General features: G+C 39.0%; 1 protein-coding gene across 3 annotated transcripts in view; it reads left to right on the top strand.

Moving 5' to 3' along the window:
- Nucleotides 1-19,962, top strand: part of LOC113127502 (prospero homeobox protein 1-like) — a 31,458-nt gene extending 11,496 nt beyond the window's left edge. For 2 of the 3 annotated variants that reach the window (XM_026302170.1, XM_026302171.1), the window contains exons 6-7: nucleotides 6,691-6,885; nucleotides 19,236-19,962. In XM_026302170.1, coding sequence (XP_026157955.1) covers nucleotides 6,691-6,885; nucleotides 19,236-19,421 — 381 coding nt within the window. In that variant the 3' untranslated portion in view covers nucleotides 19,422-19,962. Of the gene's footprint in view, nucleotides 1-6,690; nucleotides 6,886-19,235 lie in introns of those variants that run through there. The other variant, XR_003295434.1, reaches the window with a different exon arrangement.
- Nucleotides 19,963-21,073: the final 1,111 nt, after the last annotated feature.

The raw sequence follows: 21,073 nt of genomic DNA, 5'->3' as shown, positions 1-21,073 counted from the left end.
CACACACACACACACACACACACACACACACACACACACACACACACACACACACACACACACACAAAGACCAGCTGCCCTTTGGCTCGTATCTGTGGTGACCACTTCCTTGTGGCAGTGCCATATCCTCATTGGCTGCCATAGCAACAAGGGTCGCTGGGACACCAGGTTGCTAGGCAAACACAAGGTTCCTAAGCTTACCTGCTGCCACTACATGAGTTAGATTGGTCATTAACTGAGAGCCCATTAAGTGATAAAAATGGGCTTCCCAGTGTCCAGTTATACCTCTGCTTCGTATCATTGGGATCTTATAAGTGATTCTTAAGATTCTTCAAAATTCTTTAATTTTTCTTGAGTGTCAGGAATGTTTTTTTCAGGTTAACAACTGACCTTGATAATCCTATCAATATGATATAATGTATAGAAATTAAACTAATATAACTTTAATCTAAGATACACTTTCTTCATTGCATAATCGTCAGGCTAAATATAATATTATAAACAAAATGCAGAGAAGCTCATAAACAATCCAGTCTTGAAGGTAATCATCCTGGAAGAGCTTCAAGCTTTAAACTTTTCATATGTCACACATACACCACTTCACCAGCAGTGACGGAATGAGCAAATTAAATAAGTCAGTGCACATAGCTGATTGCAGTCCTTCTAAATGGAAAATGAGAATATCTCTGAAAATGTAAATCTCAGCATGAATAGTGATGGGATACTTGAGTTTATTTAAAACAATTACACCTAATTTGAAACTGTCTTGCCAATGTTCAGTTTGTAGTAAAGAAAAGCAGAAAACAGTTTAAAGCTGTTATGTGTGAGTAAATATACTTAACATTCATGTAGCCAAGTAAACTGGTTTTGGTGTTTAATTTGGAAAAAGAATGAATTAGGACTGATGAGTTAATGCACAGGCTCAGTTTATGAGTTTATGTTGTGGAGATATTTTTTAATTAACATAGTCTCCAATCTGGGGTTTATCTTCAAATTGATATTCAATTAATCTCTTCATCACAACAAACATGGATTTAGATTAGGAGATGTTTGCAGTGCTTTGGCCTGTCATTTCACTCAGCAGATGGACACTTATACAGCCTCAATCTGTAACTGCAGTTCAAAACACAAACAGTGGGATTTGCTGGGATGGAAATAATTTTTCTACTGGAATTTACTGTCTGAGGTTTAAGGATCGGCATTAATTGTAGTCAGCAGAGAAAACCAGATATATATTCTGTATTTATATATTCTGTATTTTCAGTTAGTTTTGATTTTTTTCTTTCATCTTCAACTTTAGGCAGAGTATTTGTTAAAGTTACCTCTGTCCTGGTTGATTTGTTTTCATTAGCAGTAAAATACATAAATATTCATATAAATGCTTTGCTGGAGACAGTGCATACAAATACAGAACTATCAAAAATAGGATTTGATTGAATGAAAACTGACATTCCTCTTTTTCTTGTGATCAACAAATCTCAGGAGTGGATTTTGCCTGTTGCCTTTCAGATAATGGATACAAAATATGGATGTGATGCTTTAGTGAGTATTAGAAATGTATGTGTGAGTGACTCAAAAAAAAAGTCATGAAAAACTACAATGTGTGTGTCTTTTCATGGAATTTGTTGACAGTAAGAATATATCTGCAGAGTATTCTTTAAGAAAAACTGTTTTTTAATAGTCACACTTTATGCAAATAATATTTTAATTTAGTTTTAATTGAGTCATAATCCCAATTAATCTAGAATATTTATCTGTGGGAGAAACTATACAGTAGATATCATTTGCTTAATAAAAAAGTGAATCATGGATAATCCTTGTTGTGATGAGCAAGGTTGTTCTTTTCAAGGCTATGTTAATATGTGTGTGTGTGTGCATGTGCATGTGTGTGTGTGTGTGTGGGAAGGACCAAGAGAGAGAGAGTGCGCACTCTGTTGCTCTGTGTCATGTTTCATTGTCCCATTGCATTCATTACCATATTTCCAAAATGCAGGTCAGTGTCTCTTTCTGTGTCTCTCTCTCTCTTACTCCCCCTCCTCCTTCCCAGGGAACAATAAGTAGCATGTGTTAGGAGGATCAGGCAGATCCACTGTAAGGGAATTAGGACCCTGAATGGCTTCCCCTAATTGGACTTGAATGGACTTTGTATATGGGAAACTGGTTCTTAAAGATGAGCCTCTTACGCACAATGACCGCCTTGCTAAGTGTGGGAAGTGGGTTGAGTTGACAACTGTTTTAGGCACACATGAGCAATCACACACACACACACACACACACGCACACACACAAACACACACACACACACACACACACACACACACACACACGCATATACATATACATACATACATACATACAGGGGAGAATGAAAGCTCTTTCCCTCTAACCAGACAATCATATGTTAGCATGAGAGGTGGCTGCTGTCTCGTCTTGAGAGAGTCAGTGAGTGTAATTAAGACCTCATTAAGACTGGAAGAGTTAGAATTAATTTGACACTTGCTGGCTCATGGAGCTCCTAATGACTTAAAAAGGGTTTTACATACAACCATACACCCCCCCCCACCCACACACACACACACACACACACAAACACACGCACACACACAACACATTTATCAATGAGATCCCTCAAGACTCTTGTCTTGAGAGGCTGAAATGACATCTCAATGCTACAGTCTCAGCAGGAATCAATTAGCATCTAACCTGCCTCTCAGGCGTCTTGTCAATTAGAGTTACACTGCCAATTTGACAATGTCAGGATATGAACCAGCAACGGCTCATCTACTGATACTAATATAACTGAACTTCAGTATTTACTACGCTTACGTATTAAAAGTAAATCTCTCTTATATAAATCATTCAGACTGGAGGAACAGTATGGACTGACATGAAAAGAGTATGTAGCAAATTAAAGTTATTTAGATTGTCTTATCTAAAGTGTTAAAACAACACTTTCATCATTTCTACGTACTAAAAATAGAGACCGTAACATTACCAGAACTGTTACTGTTTTGTGCAAAACTGGGCTTAAAGTTATCAAGGGATTTGTTATCATTTAAAAATCATCATTTAAAATGGGCTTTTTTATCTTTACAGGAAAATAATCCTGGAGAGTAGGTGTTAGGAAGCATACCCAAATAAACCTTTCAAAGTAAGCCCCAGAAAAAACAAGTTGGATTTTCAGGTGCAAAAGACAAGCCTGGAGTTAGGCTGTTTAATTTTCATGTCTTGCAAAACTTTTGGCTCATCCCACATGGAATTACAAGATGGCACTATAAATGTAATAATATTAAACCTGATATCTTCTGGCACGCTATGCAAAGTGAAAAACCACAAAAATTAATGACAACAATGAATCAATTGTCGGGTACACAATGCCTAAAATTCCCTCACACACACACTTTCCTGTAGTGTATATTGTCTAGTAAAGCAGAAAGGCTATTAAACATAAATTGAAAAAGTTACTACAACAGCTTTTTCTCCAGAATGAACTGGAAAGTGTTACAACTCAGAATTATGTTGATTGTGCACATTCTCGCTGTCCTCTATGAAATGTGCCGAGCTACGGTGAATCTGGTTGAAGTGGGCATATTCTTAAAAGATTGTGTGTTTGCCCTTCCAACATGGCCTGGGGGGCTGACAACACCCAGCATCAAGGGAAGGAGAAGGGGCATTGGGGCACCCTGACACTTTCTCTGACACTCTCTTTTCCCCCTTTCCCGTTGTAAACAGAAAATGGCATTCCTCATGCTCAGCGTTTCAGCCCCCCACCCCCCACCTCTATTCTCTGTCTCTTGTCTCTCGCCTCTCTTGTTGTTGCTGTTCTTTTTTATTTTTAAGGCCTGTGCTGATTGTGATGAGTTGGATGGTACAGTAGGTGGGTAGGGGGTCAGAAGGCGGGATGGATGGGTTTTGCATTTCCCCATCCTGTTTGCATGAGGGACTATGCCTGATCTATTGGCCTCCAGTGGAGAGAAACACACTGCAGAGCTACAAGTGTCAGGCTACTCCTGCACTCAAACAGCTTTTACCTCTGATCTAATATAATACTCTCCAAAAATAAAATAATACTAACCTTTGCAAAGATGACTTGTAGTTATATCATTTCATAGTGTCATCAGCAGCATATTTCTCAGCTATTTGAATCTCAATGAAAAATCTATTCTGATGCTGCATGTTTAACCATCATCAGCCATTTAACAACAATAACTACTGTGAGCATGCGATCAAACGTGCTCCATCTACCTGACAGATTTTCATCCTGAAGTATGTTACTTCAAGGACATCTGGAAAAATTAAGTACTAAACTTCTTTCTGCCTATAACATCAGAAGTATTTTCATCATAGACTGCCATCAAAAGATTTCTTCAAAACTGTTAAAAGGAAAGGAAATTAAACTCATATTCTCAATAAATACAGGTACTTTACACAGGTTGCAAATTAATTAATCAGTAAAACATTTCACTTATAAAACATCTTAAAATAGTGAACATTTCCATCACAGTTTCATCCAGTTGCACCCATGGACTCGCCTGTGTTACTGCCATCTTTGTCTGGAGTTAGGGTAAAGTACGAACATCTATTGGGGACAGTGAGTGTCTAAATTGTATCAAATACATTTACTGTATTATAGTACACTTATAAGAACATTGTTATTTCTGCAATTGGACATTATGGACTGAGGTTTCATTACTGGGCCTTTTTTTGGGTCAGAGGATATGTGTGACATGATGGTTGCTCTTTGTGTTTGCACCAGGACAGATGAAATCGTCTTGTGTGTGCAACTGTGTTGTTGTTTTAATTGCTGAGTTATCATGTTCCTTCAATGCAACTCTTTTGTGAATCAACACACCCCTTACAATATAGACACACACACTTTCCCCTGCTGCCACTGCACTTTGTAAAACCAACTCCAATTCCTTCTCCTACAGGCACACAACCCCCCCCTTTCCCCCTTTCCCCACTTGTGCTCCATTATGTCACCACCCTTGACCACTCCTGAAAAAATATCTCTTCCCCCTGTCATCCTCTGCTCATCTGCCTCTCACTGGATTCCTTTTTCCATGCTACCTTGCTCTATTCATCTCTTTCCTTTCCTTTCCTCTCTCTCTCTCTGTCTCTCTCTCTCACTCATCCGTTGTTCCTATGAGCCAGTGTCTTGTAACAATACTGAGCTTAATCTCCGTGTCAAAGCCATTTTTCCACTTCACTGGAAACACACACAAACACTTTCACCAGGCTGTCACTGCTCTCTATGTTTCATTTCTTATGACGAAGAGATAAAAAATGTAAAAAGGAAAGAAAATGATAACAATAAAATTAACATTGTCCACTCGCACACTAATTTCCAAACATTATTTTTGGAAAAACAAAGCTGTGTTAATATCTGATTTGGGCAGGCATCTTTTGGAGTGTACTGTTAAGACCTACAGGACTGGAACAAAGCTGATTAATGTTAGTTCCCCTCAGTTTAAAAGCCCATGATGGCACCATAACTAAATAATATTTGGGTCATACTTGTTTGATTAGAAGCTTTCTAGGGCCTGTATTTTTCAGTGATGGCCCTCAAGGCTGAGACTGTTTAAGTGACTAATGAGGAGGATAAATGAAAAAAGAGTTTATAGTTATTGTGGGGGTGTGCGTTAAAGTTAACTGGAGAAATGGTTTCTGTTGCCATTGTCTTCCAGTGTGTTTATACACATTATGTACAAACAGGGACACGTACATACAGAAATACAACTACATTGCCTCTATTGTCTCCTGTTTAGGCTGCTTACTTAACTATGAATGACACTACCATAATGTAGGAAATAATACGCGTAATGATTCTTTTACAGCAGTTAGGGCAATTTACTTCAAGACAAGCACATGTCTCAAACTAATCAAAACAATGGTTACTTACATTTGACACCGATTAAACAGCAGAAAGCAAAGATCTTTTCTCTGACAGTAACTGAAATTTGGCTGCCTGCCTTGTCTTGTCTGAGCGTTTCATGTGTTTATTGCTGCTTGTTAGATCCATTTTGAAGTACACAGACCTGACGCACAAAAACATTTTTTTTTTTTTTTAGGAATTTGCAGTTCAGTGTTGGGTTGGTTGTCCAACAACGTTTCTGTAAGAAGAGCAACAACTAAGTGAAACATTCAGATGTATATATGTCATAATCCAAGATGAGCACTCATACAGGGTCAAATTGAATCATATAGTCTGCCACTATGCAAATAAGAACTAAAGAAAACAGGCTGTTCTAGTATAAATCTACAACACTATCAACATTTAGCACTTAGTGTACAGTATCCAGCTCACCATGAAACTAAAATCTGTTAAAACCTTTTTGCTACTATCGTATGGATAAATTGTCAAAGCGTAATGTGACATATATCAAATATTTAACATCAGAGTTTGCTGTCAGGAAAAATGACTTTTTGTGCAATAGTTCACAGCAACTTCTTTGAGGTGTGAGAGTCTCACTTTGCTGCTAACATCTCCATTCATCGCTGTGCTTATAATCACTGAATGTTTTGTTTGGGCTGTCAATTGTCACACTGGGACATACAGGATCCACACGGCTTACAGTTTACAGTGAATTAACACAACGATGCACTAAAATTTAAAAGCATTTTGTTATAAACTGTTGCTACTTATTGAAATGCTTTTTTTTTTTTTTTTTTATATTTATAATGAACCAGTTTAATCGGTGCATCACCTCCCAGCTGATCAAATGGTTCAGTAACTTCAGGGAGTTCTACTACATCCAGATGGAAAAGTTTGCCCGGCAAGCCATCAATGAGGGTGTGACTGCTGCAGAGGAGCTGACAGTGGGACGCGACGCTGAGCTGTTCAGGGCACTCAACATGCACTACAACAAAGCCAATGACTTCGAGGTAAGCTGGGTTGGGGGGGGGCAATTTCAGATATGTGTGTAAGCGATGTTCAGCTCATCAGTTTAGTTCATATGCATGCCTGAGACGGAGCAGATATTCTTTTCATTTTAAAGTTTTTGTTCTATCCTTGCAAAGAAACATTTTCTTGAGTGATGCAGTCATAATATTAAAATTTAACTGCAGCTTTGTAAATCAAGGCCTTTCTTATTGGCTAAAGAGTTGACATTTTATAAAACCTTTCACTTGCTCTTTTCTCTATTTCTTCATTGGCTGGAATTTGGGATGAAAGACTAGTTCACCTTTTAGTCACTTTAGTCAATATGTGACTGTTTTGTTTTTTGTTCATTTACAAAATATTTCAATTGTGAAGTTTCCTTTATCCACTGCACAGTTTTAGAAAAAGTCTTATTTTTCATTTCACTTTTAAAACTGAATTAAAACTGGATTCAGCACATCTCACACACACTCACACAAACGTCCTCTACCAAGTCAGCTGTTCAGAGCGCAACAGTCACCTCACGATTCTGCTGAGGTGTGGATGTCGCAGTATGTGTGTGTTTGTGTGTGTGTTCGATGAGGCGAAAGAGGACGTCGCTTGAGGCGCGGGTGTCCTTGTCAAAGCGATTTGCAGAAGTCACATTCTCTCGCTCACTTTTTTTTTTCTCCCAATATTGGTCTAAAGGGACCTGTGGCCTTAAACTATCCAAAGTAACAGCAGCATTTAGATGTCCATTAGCACACGCACACACATACACACACAATTATCTTTCTGCTTAGGGAGAGAAATACTGAAGCTTAGTTGGTGGTTAAATACATGACGACATAGACAAATATCCACACACACACGACTGTAAGTTGTGTTGTTTTGGAGGAATAAATAACTCAAGCTTTGCATAACAAGTCAGGTAGCTTTTCACAGGTGCATATGTAAAGAGCCTGTACAGGAAACAGACACACACATGCAAATAGTGTGTGTGTGTATTTATTTTGGCTGGTCTTCAGTGGGGTTATTTTTAAGTACTATACAGGGTAAGGTTCATATTCATGTCAGGAGTTTGAGTACTATGGTTCTTATCAAACATTTTTTAGGTAATTCTTACACTAAATTCTTCTTCTTTCTTACCATAAACTGATTTCCCACCATTCCTGCATGCAGCAATTTCAGTTTCACTATTTCAGTGCAATATAAAAATCAACTGGCAAACAGAAGCTGAATTTAGTGCTTATCTATATTTTTTGTTGTCACTACATTGAAATATTATATTATTATACTATTTGCAACTATTGAGTCTTTTGAAAACTCCTCCATGATTTGGGATTTTTATTTTGGTGTAATAGAAGATGCCACCAATTTTTGTTTATAGTCTCAGTCTACTTCATATTGTGGTAATTGTTTGACTTGCAGATTTGACTGAACCATGGAAATGCAATGTTTTTCTTTGGACATTTGCCTGCTCATGTTGGGCAAAAACCAATGATTAGTTTCACTGTTGGTCCATCTGACAATGAATTTTCTCAAGTAATGGTCTTCAAGGTTACAGCAGTTCCATAAAACAGGGATTGAAGATTTGTCAGACCCAGGAAAAGAGGATATTTCGATGTGGTTAAAGCCAAATACACAGGGGATACCAACCCCAGCAGAACCAGATGCACACAAGAGACCACACAACAGCCAAACTAGATCTCATTACAAAGCACAAAGCCTCCTGATTCAAATGCTGGAAACTCTTGTAAGATTACTGCAAGAACACAGGCTTACTTTACATAGTAAAGAATGAAGCAAAACAGTAAAGTTAAAAAACTTTACAGCTTTACAAGCTTGTGTCTCTGTAAAGTTGGTTGTAACTAGGCTTACTCTGACCTTTGGTAGTAAATGCCACAAAGTTCCCTTTCAGAACAGACCAGGATCCATTCAGGAGTTAGATACACTGACACCCACACCTAAGACCAGGGATGACAACTACTGTCAAGGCTCTCATTTATATACAATGTCTAAGAGGAACTCAATACCAAAACATGATAATATGTTGAACACCACAGTCCTATATGGCTTTATAAAGCAAAAATGCCATCAGTAGAAAATACTAATAAGGATTTTAGTAAAAGAACTTGTGCATCCATGATGATCATAGTGTATTTACAAAGGTAGGTATAAATTTCCTGCTTTTAATTTGTCCCCTTTCCTGCCTGCCTCCTCCTCGTTCACCTCCTTCCCTCCCTCCATACCTTTGCCTGTCTGCCCTGAGGGAACATTACTGGCTTGGGACCCTCTCTTTCTCTCCCCTCTCCCCCCCCGTCAAACTCAGAGGCGTGAAACTGGAACCATGGCCGATTCAGCAAGTCTCCAGCACACATACGTACACACACACATACACACGCACGCACGCACGCACACACATATAGAAGTCTCCTCCTTTTGCCAAATTTAGCATCAGAGTTCCACCTTGGTTTGTCCCCATCACACCCCTTCCCTTACTCCCCTCCTTCAAAGCTCCCTCTCCTTCCTCCCCCCTTCCTGCTGAATCTATCCTGTCACCTTCCCTCCTTTTATCCCTCATTTACCTTTGTCCTCTCCTACATTTCTATCCAGTGCTGTCTCTTCCTCTGCTATTGTCCTTTTTGACCCCAGTCCTTCATGCTTCCCTTTTTTCTTCACCTTTCTCTTAAGTAATTCTTGTCTAATTCTCCCCTCACCTTGTCCTGCACCATCGCCACATCTTCATTCTGCAAAAGCTTTTTGTCTGTACAATAAAAATGCTCTAGAACATCAAAGAACGTGGTCAAAGCTGGCCTCGGTTAAAGGGTTAAAGGTTAAGTAATTTACATTTTTAATGTTTTCCTCATTGAAAAATAATGTAATCTTAGTGAAAACTGTCTACCTGCTGAAATAAGAAAGTGCTTTTAGGTTCGATGTATTAATAGAAAAAGGGCACTAAGAAAAAAATGTCATTAGTCCACATACATGGCCAGCATTTTAAACAGTCATTGTTGATTATTGCTGTGGAAATGTGAGGGTAATTTGTCAGTTTTTGTGTGTTGTTTAAAGTTGGCATAAACAGGTCCCAGTAATTATAGCAGCTTCATTAATTACCTCCTCCTCTCCAGTCACATTCTTTCAACTTTTCTTTCTTGTTTACCTCTGTCTCTCTCTCCATCCTTACTGTCTCCTCACTCTTCCTTCTCCTCCCTTTTCTTGTCTCTGAAACAGTTTTGTCCTAATTGCAGCTCTGCCCACTAACTAATGAGGAAGCCAAAAAAAAAAAAAAAAAAAAAAAAAAAAGAACGCGGCCAGAGAAAGGGAAAGGAAGGGGAATAGACTCATCTTCAAAAAAAAGAGGCAAAATGAAAACAGAGATTTGCTTTGCCAGGACACTCAGGGAAAGGTGTCAGCTTCTACCTTCTGCCAAGAGAAAGAAAAATGTTTCCTTTTTTCTTTTTTCTGTCGAGAACACATTCATGAGTTGTTGGTTCAATCTGCCAATAGCATCGGGCATGGCACTCTTACCAGAGTGTGTATACAATATTTGAAGCAGGCTGACACGTCAGTGACTTGCACAGACTTCCCAGCTCTCACACACTTTACCAAAACACACACACATGCTAAATGTGAATGTGAAGTGAAAAAAAAGGCCTGGAGTGCAGAACGGGATGAAGTTTTCATATTTTTGGGAGTGTGTGTGTGTGTGTATTGGGCAAGGAGGGACAATGGGACATTTTTATGAAGTCTAGAGGACGTTTTCATCTTTCCAGTTCAAGGCTCCTTGCAGTCTCTGTCAGCACCAACAGCACAGCTGTGCTTCACACATATATTCACACACACACACACACACACAGATACAGATACTCATTTGTGTTCATCAGACAAGCAAAGATACACTCCCTGGGTGTGGCTGCTACGAAAATCTGTCCTTTGACTTTGAATGACACGCACACGTACACACACCTGGAGGCCACAGAGTGGTCACACACTCACATTTCAGGGCTATCTGGTTTCATAAGCTGAGCGCTTCATGAAAGGCTAAACTTCTCATGTCTTTCTCTGGCATTTTAAATTCTTTGTCATCCTTTCACTCTCATTCATCTATTCACCCATATTTTCTGCTTCCTCTTCATTTGAGTCCATTGAAAAAGGGGCATAGTTCAACTTTCAGGAATCGATTCTCAAAGTGGGCTTTCTGTTAGAATCTCTCCTCTAATAGAAAATACTTTACAGCTTTAAGTAAAGAGTGGTGCTGATTTCTTTGGTATCGTGTCCAAACTGTTGGGCTGTTTCCGTGAATGAAGACACATTGAAATATCAAAAATTAATCTGTCTCACTCAATTAGCCTTTGGTTTCTAATTTTTTTCCCCATGCCTCCTGTCTTTCTGTTGTCATCACCTCTTGTCTTCTATTTGTAACCTACCCAGAAGGCGCACACACTTCGAGTAATGCTTCAGCCTTTAGAGAGGAGGTACAAATGGTACATCTGTCCTGCTTTTTTTTCCTCCCCCTCACTATTTCCCCACCTCTGATCTATTTTACAAGTAAAACTTTGGACAATTACTCCAACCTACTCACTCAGGGTCATTTGTTGTTAGTTTTACAAGGCCGTTGCTATTAAAGATATTACTGCAACCAAGTTTCAAGCAGATTATACTTTACACCAGGTTTCAATATTTTAATTTGACTATTTTTGTACCAAGGACTTCAGAAAACTAAATATGTAATGTTTTGCCTAGAAATATCTTTAATAAGGGTGCCACAGCATCATAAGACACCAGATCTCGCTCTTCAAAAACATTTAGCTGTCTTCAGGAAATCAACTGAAGCAACTGAATATGTTGATGGTAAATGCCAAAACAAAAAAAGTAATCCTGGCATTGTATTAGATTGCAAATGCTTCCTAATGCAGATTAGTTGTACATGAACGTACATTTCTAGGAAACAAGACTGAATGTACACACAGACACATAATCTAAGTGAACACAGACTCCGTTTTGCATTGTTTGTATAAGTACAAGCACTCAGTAACCAATTCTTCCTGTCATGTTTTCTGTCTTACTGGTTCACCAAGAGTAGTATGGTACAGACAATGCCACCTGCCACTTTCTGTCACTATAATTATAGCTATCTGCTTGCAGCATGTGTGTGTGTCTTAGTATTGAGTATGAGATGAAGAAGGCATCATCTTTGTCACTGAGCCTGATTGGAGTCACGAGGAGGTGGTTTGTGTGTGTGTGTGTGTGTGTGTGCATGCCTGTGCATGATTTTCCTGTGTGTCTGTGTGTGCTGTGCATGCAGTGATTCCCTTCCCTTGCTCCAGCTGTCTCCTTAGCTTTAACAATAGGCCTGGTAACAAAGATGTGGCCTTCAGCCTCCGTCATGTGATACTTGTGGTCTACAGCCTCTCAGTCAGATGAACCAGGCTATTGTCCTATATGAGTGACACACACACACACTTATACTCACACATAAGGAAGCATAGAACACGCACACCAATCCAAGGAAGCACAGCACGTGTATGACCAGACACACACAAACTGCAGAGTGCATTGATACAAAGACACACATAACAGTTGCACACACAAAGAAGATACAGACACTCAGAGATAGTGAGAACAGACACACACACACAAAGACACAATCTCAGGACGCAGACCCTTCCTCTCTGTCACATGCAGTCTGAACAAAGAGAAACTTTATTGTCATTGTCCTGGTGACAGTGAGATCAGTGACTGATTGACAAAAGAGCAGCAGAGAAAGGAAACATATTGCTGATGTCCTGGAGGAACCTCCAGTCTCTACTTTTACCTTTAGTTTCACTGTTTAAATGACAGCTAGCAGAAAAATGTGCAAGCCTGAAATCAAGATATTTTCTGAAAGAAGTCAGAATATATTTGTCAACAAACAGCTGCTTATTTCTCTAAAATGTCTTATGAGATTTGTTTTTTTAACTGTATTCTCTTACAAACAGCAGCTATCTGGCTGATGACCGTCTCAAAGAGCAACTTAACAGCAGGTTGTTGTTTGTGCTATTTATGTCAAGTATGTAGTGCACAGAAACAGAACCGAACTCCCTGTCTGGAGAAATGATGAATATAAAGGAATACTGCCTGACATTCCCTAAACATCTTGTGTTAAAGCAACCCTGAAAAGGCTTTAAAGCCCTGACCAGAGCTGTTTGTAAGCTGATCCTGAACAAGTCCAAGTGCTTTCACTGGCCTAATAATTCAATATTCATTGTAGGTGGCTATGTAATGTATTATTCATTGTTATGTTCCAGAATCAGATCAGAGTCCCACAGTCTAAACGTCCCATGTTTTTATTTTTCTGAGTTAATGTAAATTTGAATCGAGTTCAAGTCCACTGCACTGCCCTACCATTCACCCAGATTTATTTAGTTGTTTTATGAGATGCTCCTAAGTTCAATTTAACATGAAAAGATGGTCACATTTTGTCAGAGGACAGTGATAAACAATCAACAAGCATGAGTGTCAGTAGGAGAGGCAGCATGGACAGATGCTTTATGAGCTTAGAGGGTAAAGGAGGACATTGCACCATCACACAGGACAGTTAAGATGGATATTGAACTAGAGTTAGGCTGCATGTAGCCAGAAAAGTGATAACACGCTCAGACTCCTTTCCCCAGATGGATAGAGACTGAAAGCATGTAAATACATGCAGGTGAAAAATTTAAGTCAGCATCAAGGGTCCTAGTCCTACGTGCTGAGCCAACACAAGCTACACACCACCTGTGGCATAAATTCCAAAGAGACCAGAGTATGAATTTTTCAATGTTTGTCTCCATTTAAATAAAAATACTTAAAGCTGAACTAAAGTTAGCTCTGAACATCATGGAAAAACACATACAATATTTCCATGCATTTCAGGCCAACTGACAAATGGTTGTATGACGTTTAAGCAACAACTACATCTATATCTACAATACAGAAACAAAATTCTGAATGGTTTTACTTCTCAAAATCACTTTTTATACATCAGCTGAAGAAGAAAGGCTGATGGGAAAAAACAAAGAAGAGTGAAAGGATACCCCATTCTTGTGTTGTGTGTATTTGCACTTTCCTGCCAGGGTGTGTGTGACTAAAGCCAGGCCTGATAGCAGGGAAAGTGAGAGTGAGAGAGCAGAGAAGGAAAAAGGAAGCAGATGCTTGTGTGTTGGCACAGAAATGATATGTCCACCCAGTACCACACACAGCATTTGCTCAGTGCACAGAAGGAGCAGCAGATGAAAGAGTTCCAGTGTTGTCTCGATGATAGAAAAATACTCTACTGACCAACGGTAAAGTGAACCCCAAGGCCATTGAGCAAATGAATGGCAACAAAGTGGAGAGTGGTGCGGTGGGTGTGTGAGAGGGTGAGGGTCACCTGAAATTAAAAAGAAAAAATATCAGGAAGACCAGAAAGAAGATTTGAAAGGGACACACAAGATGAAAAATGATCAATCATGACATACACATAAACGCATTAAAAAAACGTGACACTGCAAATGCGAATGTGTACACACACTTAAGTAAATGGTGTCATTTTCTGTTGCATTGATGGAGGCAGGCAGAGCGTGAGTACAACAGAAAAGAGAAGTAATGACAGACACACACAAATACAGCCTCTCTCTGTTTGTACACCTTGAAAATCAACCATATGGTGTTTGTGCATTGATTTCTTAAGAGCCGTACACAGTGTGTGTGTACGGGTCTTTCCGGAAGGAGGATGGAAAGATACAGGAGAGATAGGCAGGTGTATAGACGTATGGAGAGGTGAACAGGTAGAGTCAACCGAGGGCATGCAAACACACAGTCTCACGGTGATAGTGTGAAGAGAAAAGCATTAGTTCCTTTGGATGGAGGGAGATGGAGAGAGAAAGAGGAGTGGCTTATACTCACAAGTGGGTGGGGGGCAGAGAGAAAAGACTAAAGGAGGTGGAAAGAAAACGGGACAGGAGTGAAAAGAAATAGGAGAGTGGAGGGTAGGCAACTGATAAGGGCTAGAGAAGAAAACAGGAAGATGAAGTGTGAGCAAGGTTTAAAGGTGCAAAGGAAGAAAGAAGTGAAAAGGAAACAAATGAAATTAGACAGCACAGTGCTGGTGGAGCTCCTTACAAGACTAGACGCTCTGTCATTCACTAACTCCAATGTCCTCATAGGTTTCCAGTGTATGCTGTTGAGGCAACGCTACACATGTAAGAAACCAACTTGTTTAATTCTATCATATTAGCTCAGTAATTTGCACTAAGATATTGACACAGTTTCTTCAAAGAAGCTACTAAATGGCTGACAGTTGCTACTGTTGCTGTACCGAACAGCAGCAGCAGCAGCAAACACAGATAAACATCAATATCGTATCAAAATTAGAACAGCAGACCAAATGTGCAAGTAGGTAATAATCACAGAGAATATTTAACACTACTGACATAGCTTCTATAATATCTGTGCTTTGGTTCCAGAGAAATGTCTTAATTAGGCAGAAAGGTTTTTTATGAGAGAAGACACAAAGCTGGGTGACTACAGCATTTTACATTTGTGTAAAGTGATTTGCTCACTGTGTGAATGTCGGTGCTGCCGTGGGACAAAGAGAGGACATTCTTGATGAAAAGGGGCAAGAAAAACCTGTCTTTGCTACATGGTGATATACTAATGTCTGAGTATGTAATTTAAGTCAGTGTTAAATTTTTGGGATATTTTAAAATGGGACAGCCTATCCATAAAGACGTACTGGCAACCTACTTTATAAAGGGCTTTCCTTCATTCTAAAACTAATTTTAGTGCCATTTCGTGCTTGTGGTCTGCACAGAAAAAACTTCAAGCTAAAAGCAGACGTCAGTGTTGCTAAGGGCTTATTGCTGCACTCCTTCTGAACCCCAGGTTATCTAGTGAGTTTTTGAGGTGAAACTCTAACACAGCTCATGCTCAATGTCTTGTCTCCAATCACGCCACGCAGTGAAATTAGTATTTATATTGCTGAAACTTTACTTTAACTCTAGCTCAATACGGTGTCACAGTTTATAGTTCATAGTGCTGCATTTGTCAATAGCTTCTGGTTTTGAGATTAAGCTGGCTTTTATCTTTCATATACTTTTCACTCATTAAGTAAATATTGCTAAAATGCAATGACAGAAATATGACAAAGACAGATACAGATGATGATCACAGGCAAAGACTGAGACATTTAAAACAGCACACAGCAGAAAATGACTGAGGACAAGCAGTAAACCACAAATAGGAAAAAGTAGCATTATTACTTGAAAGTAGCAAATGGTTTTCATCAGTACTTCCCACTTCATACATCTCAAAATACATCACTAGTCTGCATGTCAGATGAAAGATAAATATTAAAGCGAACTTGTGATTTAGTATAAGAAAAAGTAGAATTTTAAGAGACAACAGACACAGAAGCCAAAAAAATGGGATGGAAGAAGCGAGCGAGAGGAAGGGTGAAGATGAGGAATAAAGAGGGAGTGAGGGCGTCCCAGTAGGCCTCTTTGTTGGGCAGTGATTTAGAGCTTTACAAGCTCTTGGCCTTCTGTGTGTGTTTGAGTGAGTGAAGAGAGAATAATTGAGCCTCCCTTCATCCAATATTTACCCACCAAACCAAAGCAATCATGTGAATTATGTTTACTGGGAACGAAGTGTCTTTCTTCCTCTTTACCTTTCTTTCTCTCTTTCCCACTTTCCCCATTCCTTGCACACTCTCTCTCTCCTGGCAACTAGACACTAAAACAAGATTCAAGCCAGGAGTAAATCTCAAACACACACAAACACACACACTGGGGAAACAGGCCCATCTGTATTGATGATGGCCTAATTTAGATCTCTTTATTGGACTGATTTACGATGGCCAGACAGATCTGGGCATCTGGACCCAAATGTGTGCGTGTGTCGGTGTTTGTGTGTCTGTGTCCACCCTAGGCTGACAGCCAAACTGGACACAGCATATCCTCCATGCTAAATTTTAATTTTATTTTTCTGCTTGTGTTTCCCTACCTCTGTGTGACTCAGCAGCGTCCTTTCCTCTCCTCCTCGTAGTCTGGTTTCACCACTTTAAGTCCTCTCACCATTGCAGTGATAACAGCACGCCATCCTGAAACATATTAAAAACACACCAATGATCATGCTGAACAAGATCCATCACTGCAACACAAAAGTCAAGGTCACTGAATCCTCATTCTATCCTAGTGTGCATGGCGGTTTTTGTTTAACAGCTTCATAGCTATTTTGGGTGTTTTACTGATGAAGAGAAGGGATGGAAAACTACACCTTAAGAGAGGTCTGAGATCTTGAGACTGTTTACAAGGAGTAAAAAAAGCACGGATTTGTCTCTTCTTGTAGATGATGGCTCACTTTTCTTGCAAAGATAAAACAAGGTTTAGCCTTTTAAAATTACATTAATGGTTTGGCACCAGCTGAGGTGTAATCATTAATTCTCTATTTATTTCATTTTGTTAAAAAAGTTAAATAAATAAAAAAATCATAAAAAGTTAAAAATAATAATTCATGTTTATTACAAGTGGGATTTTATTTTAATAGTCCTTCCCAATGTCTAATAACAAGGTTGTTTTCATCAAATAAATTGCGGAGATCTCACATGGAGAACATCACTAAAAAGAAAAGTCTGGTAAAGACTGTAAGCTAGACCTGATATTGAAATTCTTTACTCTAATTATTGCTGTTCAATGATGAGTTCAGGTTAGACCTCCCATATTTGCAGTTTACTGAGGGATCATCACTAACATACTGAAAGCACTATCTTTCGGTTTCACCTCCAAATAAAGCAGCATAGATGATCTGGAAAAACTGCTGACCTCGATGTAGCGCAACTGCTATGTTCTTAGATATCACTGAAGAGTATAACGTAAACAGTATGTTTTCTAAGAGAAATACAAAAAGAAACTAGAAAAATAAGTATATACAAATCTAACTAGTTGAAATAGCCAGAGATTTTGCCTAAAATGCTTGATGTGTGTATGTGTGTGTACAGTAGTGTCTTTAGACAGAGATAGAGGGCCTCACTGAAATAACTGTGGTCTCAAGAGACCAGCTAAAGAGAGAGAGGGTAGGTGAGAGTAGACAGAGTATATGAGAGTCCAGGGAATCATTTAAAGTGTGTGTGCGCGCGCGTGCATACGGTGATTCATCCATTCTAGTGGCGGCTAACCTTGGCATGTCTTGCCACGCGTGACGGGGTTATACCCAGACGGCACTGTGCTGGACTACACGTGTGTGTGAGTTTGTTAGGTTGTTTAGAAGCCTGTACTCATCTAAAAGAGTCAGGCTTGTGTGTAAATCTGTGTGCATAGGAGAGTGTGTGTGGTTGTGTATCTGCATGCAGAAAAAGAGATAAAGGGGAAAAAATTGGAGGGGGAAGATGATCCTAGTCAGGTTGTTTAATTTCATTGTATGATCTTGCTCTCAGGAGAAAGGGCAGGAAAAAAAAAGAAAGAATGCAAAATGTGTGTGTGAATGCGTGTGTGTGTTTGTGTGGCATTGTTCTGGTGTCAAACACTGCTATGAGCCCACATAGCATTAAAATCCACACACATACACACAGAAACAGCACTTTAATGACAGCATGTGGAAAGGACAATTGGATCCCTGCAACCCCTTCACTCTTGTTTAAACACACACACACACACACACACACTGACAGATCACAGACAACTGTTCACCTGTGAGCTGAGTGTGTCATCTGTCATGTTGGAGTGTGTGTGCATAAGGAACTCTGACACCATAAACACACATACAGCTGGGTGCTGTTAAGAAAGGGGAAGTACATTTTGGGGAAGTTCACTGCTGAAGAAGAAGAAGCTGCTACAGGAATAGAAATATATGGACATCTGAAATACACACACGTTATTCTGTGATCTGTTTCAGCCATACAATCAATTTTCTAAAAGTAAACTCTGAATTCTTGTGACATTTTTTTGCTAAGAATAATATGGCTTTTTCACAGAATAGTGTCTTTTTATGATCATATGAAAAGCCTATTACAAAACATAACCTCAGTCAAACCATTTATTCTTCAAAAGTTGAGATTAGACAATAAAATATCTGAAGTATCCTTAGTATCCTTTTCACAAAACTTTCTTTTGGAAAAGTCTGTATTCTTCTCTATTTAGTCTTAACAGTATGTGGTATGTACTTCATTTTGCTCATAGACAAGTTCTAGATACAGAACTAGATACAGTTCTGTATCTAGTTCTGTATCTAGTTTTTCTTTCACTCATAAAAACTGTAGGACAATAAATGAAAAGGTGAAGTTCATCTTCAGTTCAAACAAACATCTGTCCTTCTTTCTTTCTTCTTTCTATTCCTTTCTTTCACCACTTCCTTTCACTCCTATTTTCTTGTCCTCCAGGTTCCTGATCGATTCCTGGAGGTTGCCCAGGTGACTCTTCGTGAATTCTTCAATGCTATAGTGGCTGGCAAAGATGCAGACCCATCCTGGAAAAAGGCCATTTACAAGGTGATCTGCAAACTTGACAGTGAAGTTCCTGAGGTCTTCAAATCCCCCAACTGTCTACAAGAACTCCTCCATGATTGACTAGGAAGACGAAGGACGCACAGCAAACAAGAGACACTAACAAGCACCGTGAGAAAACTGTAAGAAAACGCCTCCGAGGGTGCGGAGTTAGACTAGGTTGACATCTCTAGTGAAATGCATTTGAAGTTGTCAGACATTCGTAACGCAATGCAGACTTGAAGTGATTCTCCATTGAGGTTTCTGGAGTGGTCAGTCCATCTTTTCAACAAGCCAACTGCCCTAAAGATGTTTTTCTTAAGAAAAAAATATTCCTCTTGAAGGAGCGTGGGGGGCTCAGACTCATGAGGCAAATGACACATAAATTACCAGTGTGGAGAGACTTTTAGAAATTAAAAGCAAAACAGTGAAAATTGAAGGTCCTTGCACTTACAGAAGAGCTCCTCCTCGCTGAAAACCTGCCTCTCTTTCTCCACCACCTTGTCCAAGCTCACTCTTCATCATTCACTGCAGGGACAAAGGGATCAGGAAGATGACAGATCAGTCTTCAGCCCAAGATCTGGGATTAGGAGCAAACTAAAAATAAAGATAATATACAAAAATCTTTTTATTGTGGATGTTTTTAAGTTACATGGACATTTTTGAAAAAAGTGATGTTTCTGTATTTTTTTCTCCTTTGTATAAGCTTCTCTTCTATGAACATTCAATCGCTCACACAGATACACGTGCACTCACAACCACAAACACAAACACCTCTTAAATAGGAAAGCACAGTAGCATTCCCAAACCCAAATCCTGAAAAACTGGACAAAGATACAAACTTAGTTGTTTATTTCCTTAATTTCCCACCTTTTTTACCTCTTCCTTTTACTGTACTGAGACTTACTGGCTGTTTGTTTTGACTGTGTGGCTCTCCCTGCCCCACCCCTCCACTGCTGCCTCTCTTGATTTGTGTTGCCTTCAGGTGCCCAGAGTAAAAGTTTACAATTTTATTTTTGTCATTATGTCAGTTACATGAGTCCAAACCTGAGACAAACAATATGAAAAGATTATTTTAAACCTAAATCAAATAAAGGAATGACCATTATACTCATACAATACTTTACTTAATTACTGGAACCTAAATTGGATTTTTACCAGTATAGACATACTGGAAAAAATAAACATGTCAGTGCTCTCAGTGTGAATGTGATATTTAGGTCATGGTTGGTGCTGAATGACTTTGATGTCTTTGTTTTTTCTTGTTACAAGCTTCATTTGTCTGTTTTGTTGTATCATTCACACCATTTTTTAAATTTTATTTTAAGTTATGTGGATTTATGCTAAATTTCACCATTCCTGTCTCACTGGGTTCTTTGAACACAAAGTCTATCATACCACAATCAAAAATATAATGTAGTATTGTTCTTGAACGGTGCTCTGAGCAAGGCTAATCTCTGGCAATATACATGTTAACCCTCTGGGGTCTGAGGGGGTTTTGGGCCCCTGGACAAATTTTGACATGTCCTGACATTTGTGCTTTTTTCAGTGTCTTTTAAACATATTAATGTCTAAAGTCTGATAACACTGTAATCAGCACAAAATTGGCTACAATAATATGTGAGCAGCAAGTTTATACATGATTGTGTTTTTGAGAAAAAAGTCACAAAAATCACAAAAATTCTGAGCACATCTAACTTTTAAAAAAATCAGGTATTCTTAAATAGGATCTCTCC

The sequence above is a fragment of the Mastacembelus armatus genome, chromosome 2, assembly GCF_900324485.2.
Source record: "Mastacembelus armatus chromosome 2, fMasArm1.2, whole genome shotgun sequence".
Classification (NCBI taxonomy): domain Eukaryota; kingdom Metazoa; phylum Chordata; class Actinopteri; order Synbranchiformes; family Mastacembelidae; genus Mastacembelus; species Mastacembelus armatus.
Note: the sequence above shows the minus strand (reverse complement) of the source record. Positions and strands in the feature narration are given on the sequence as shown.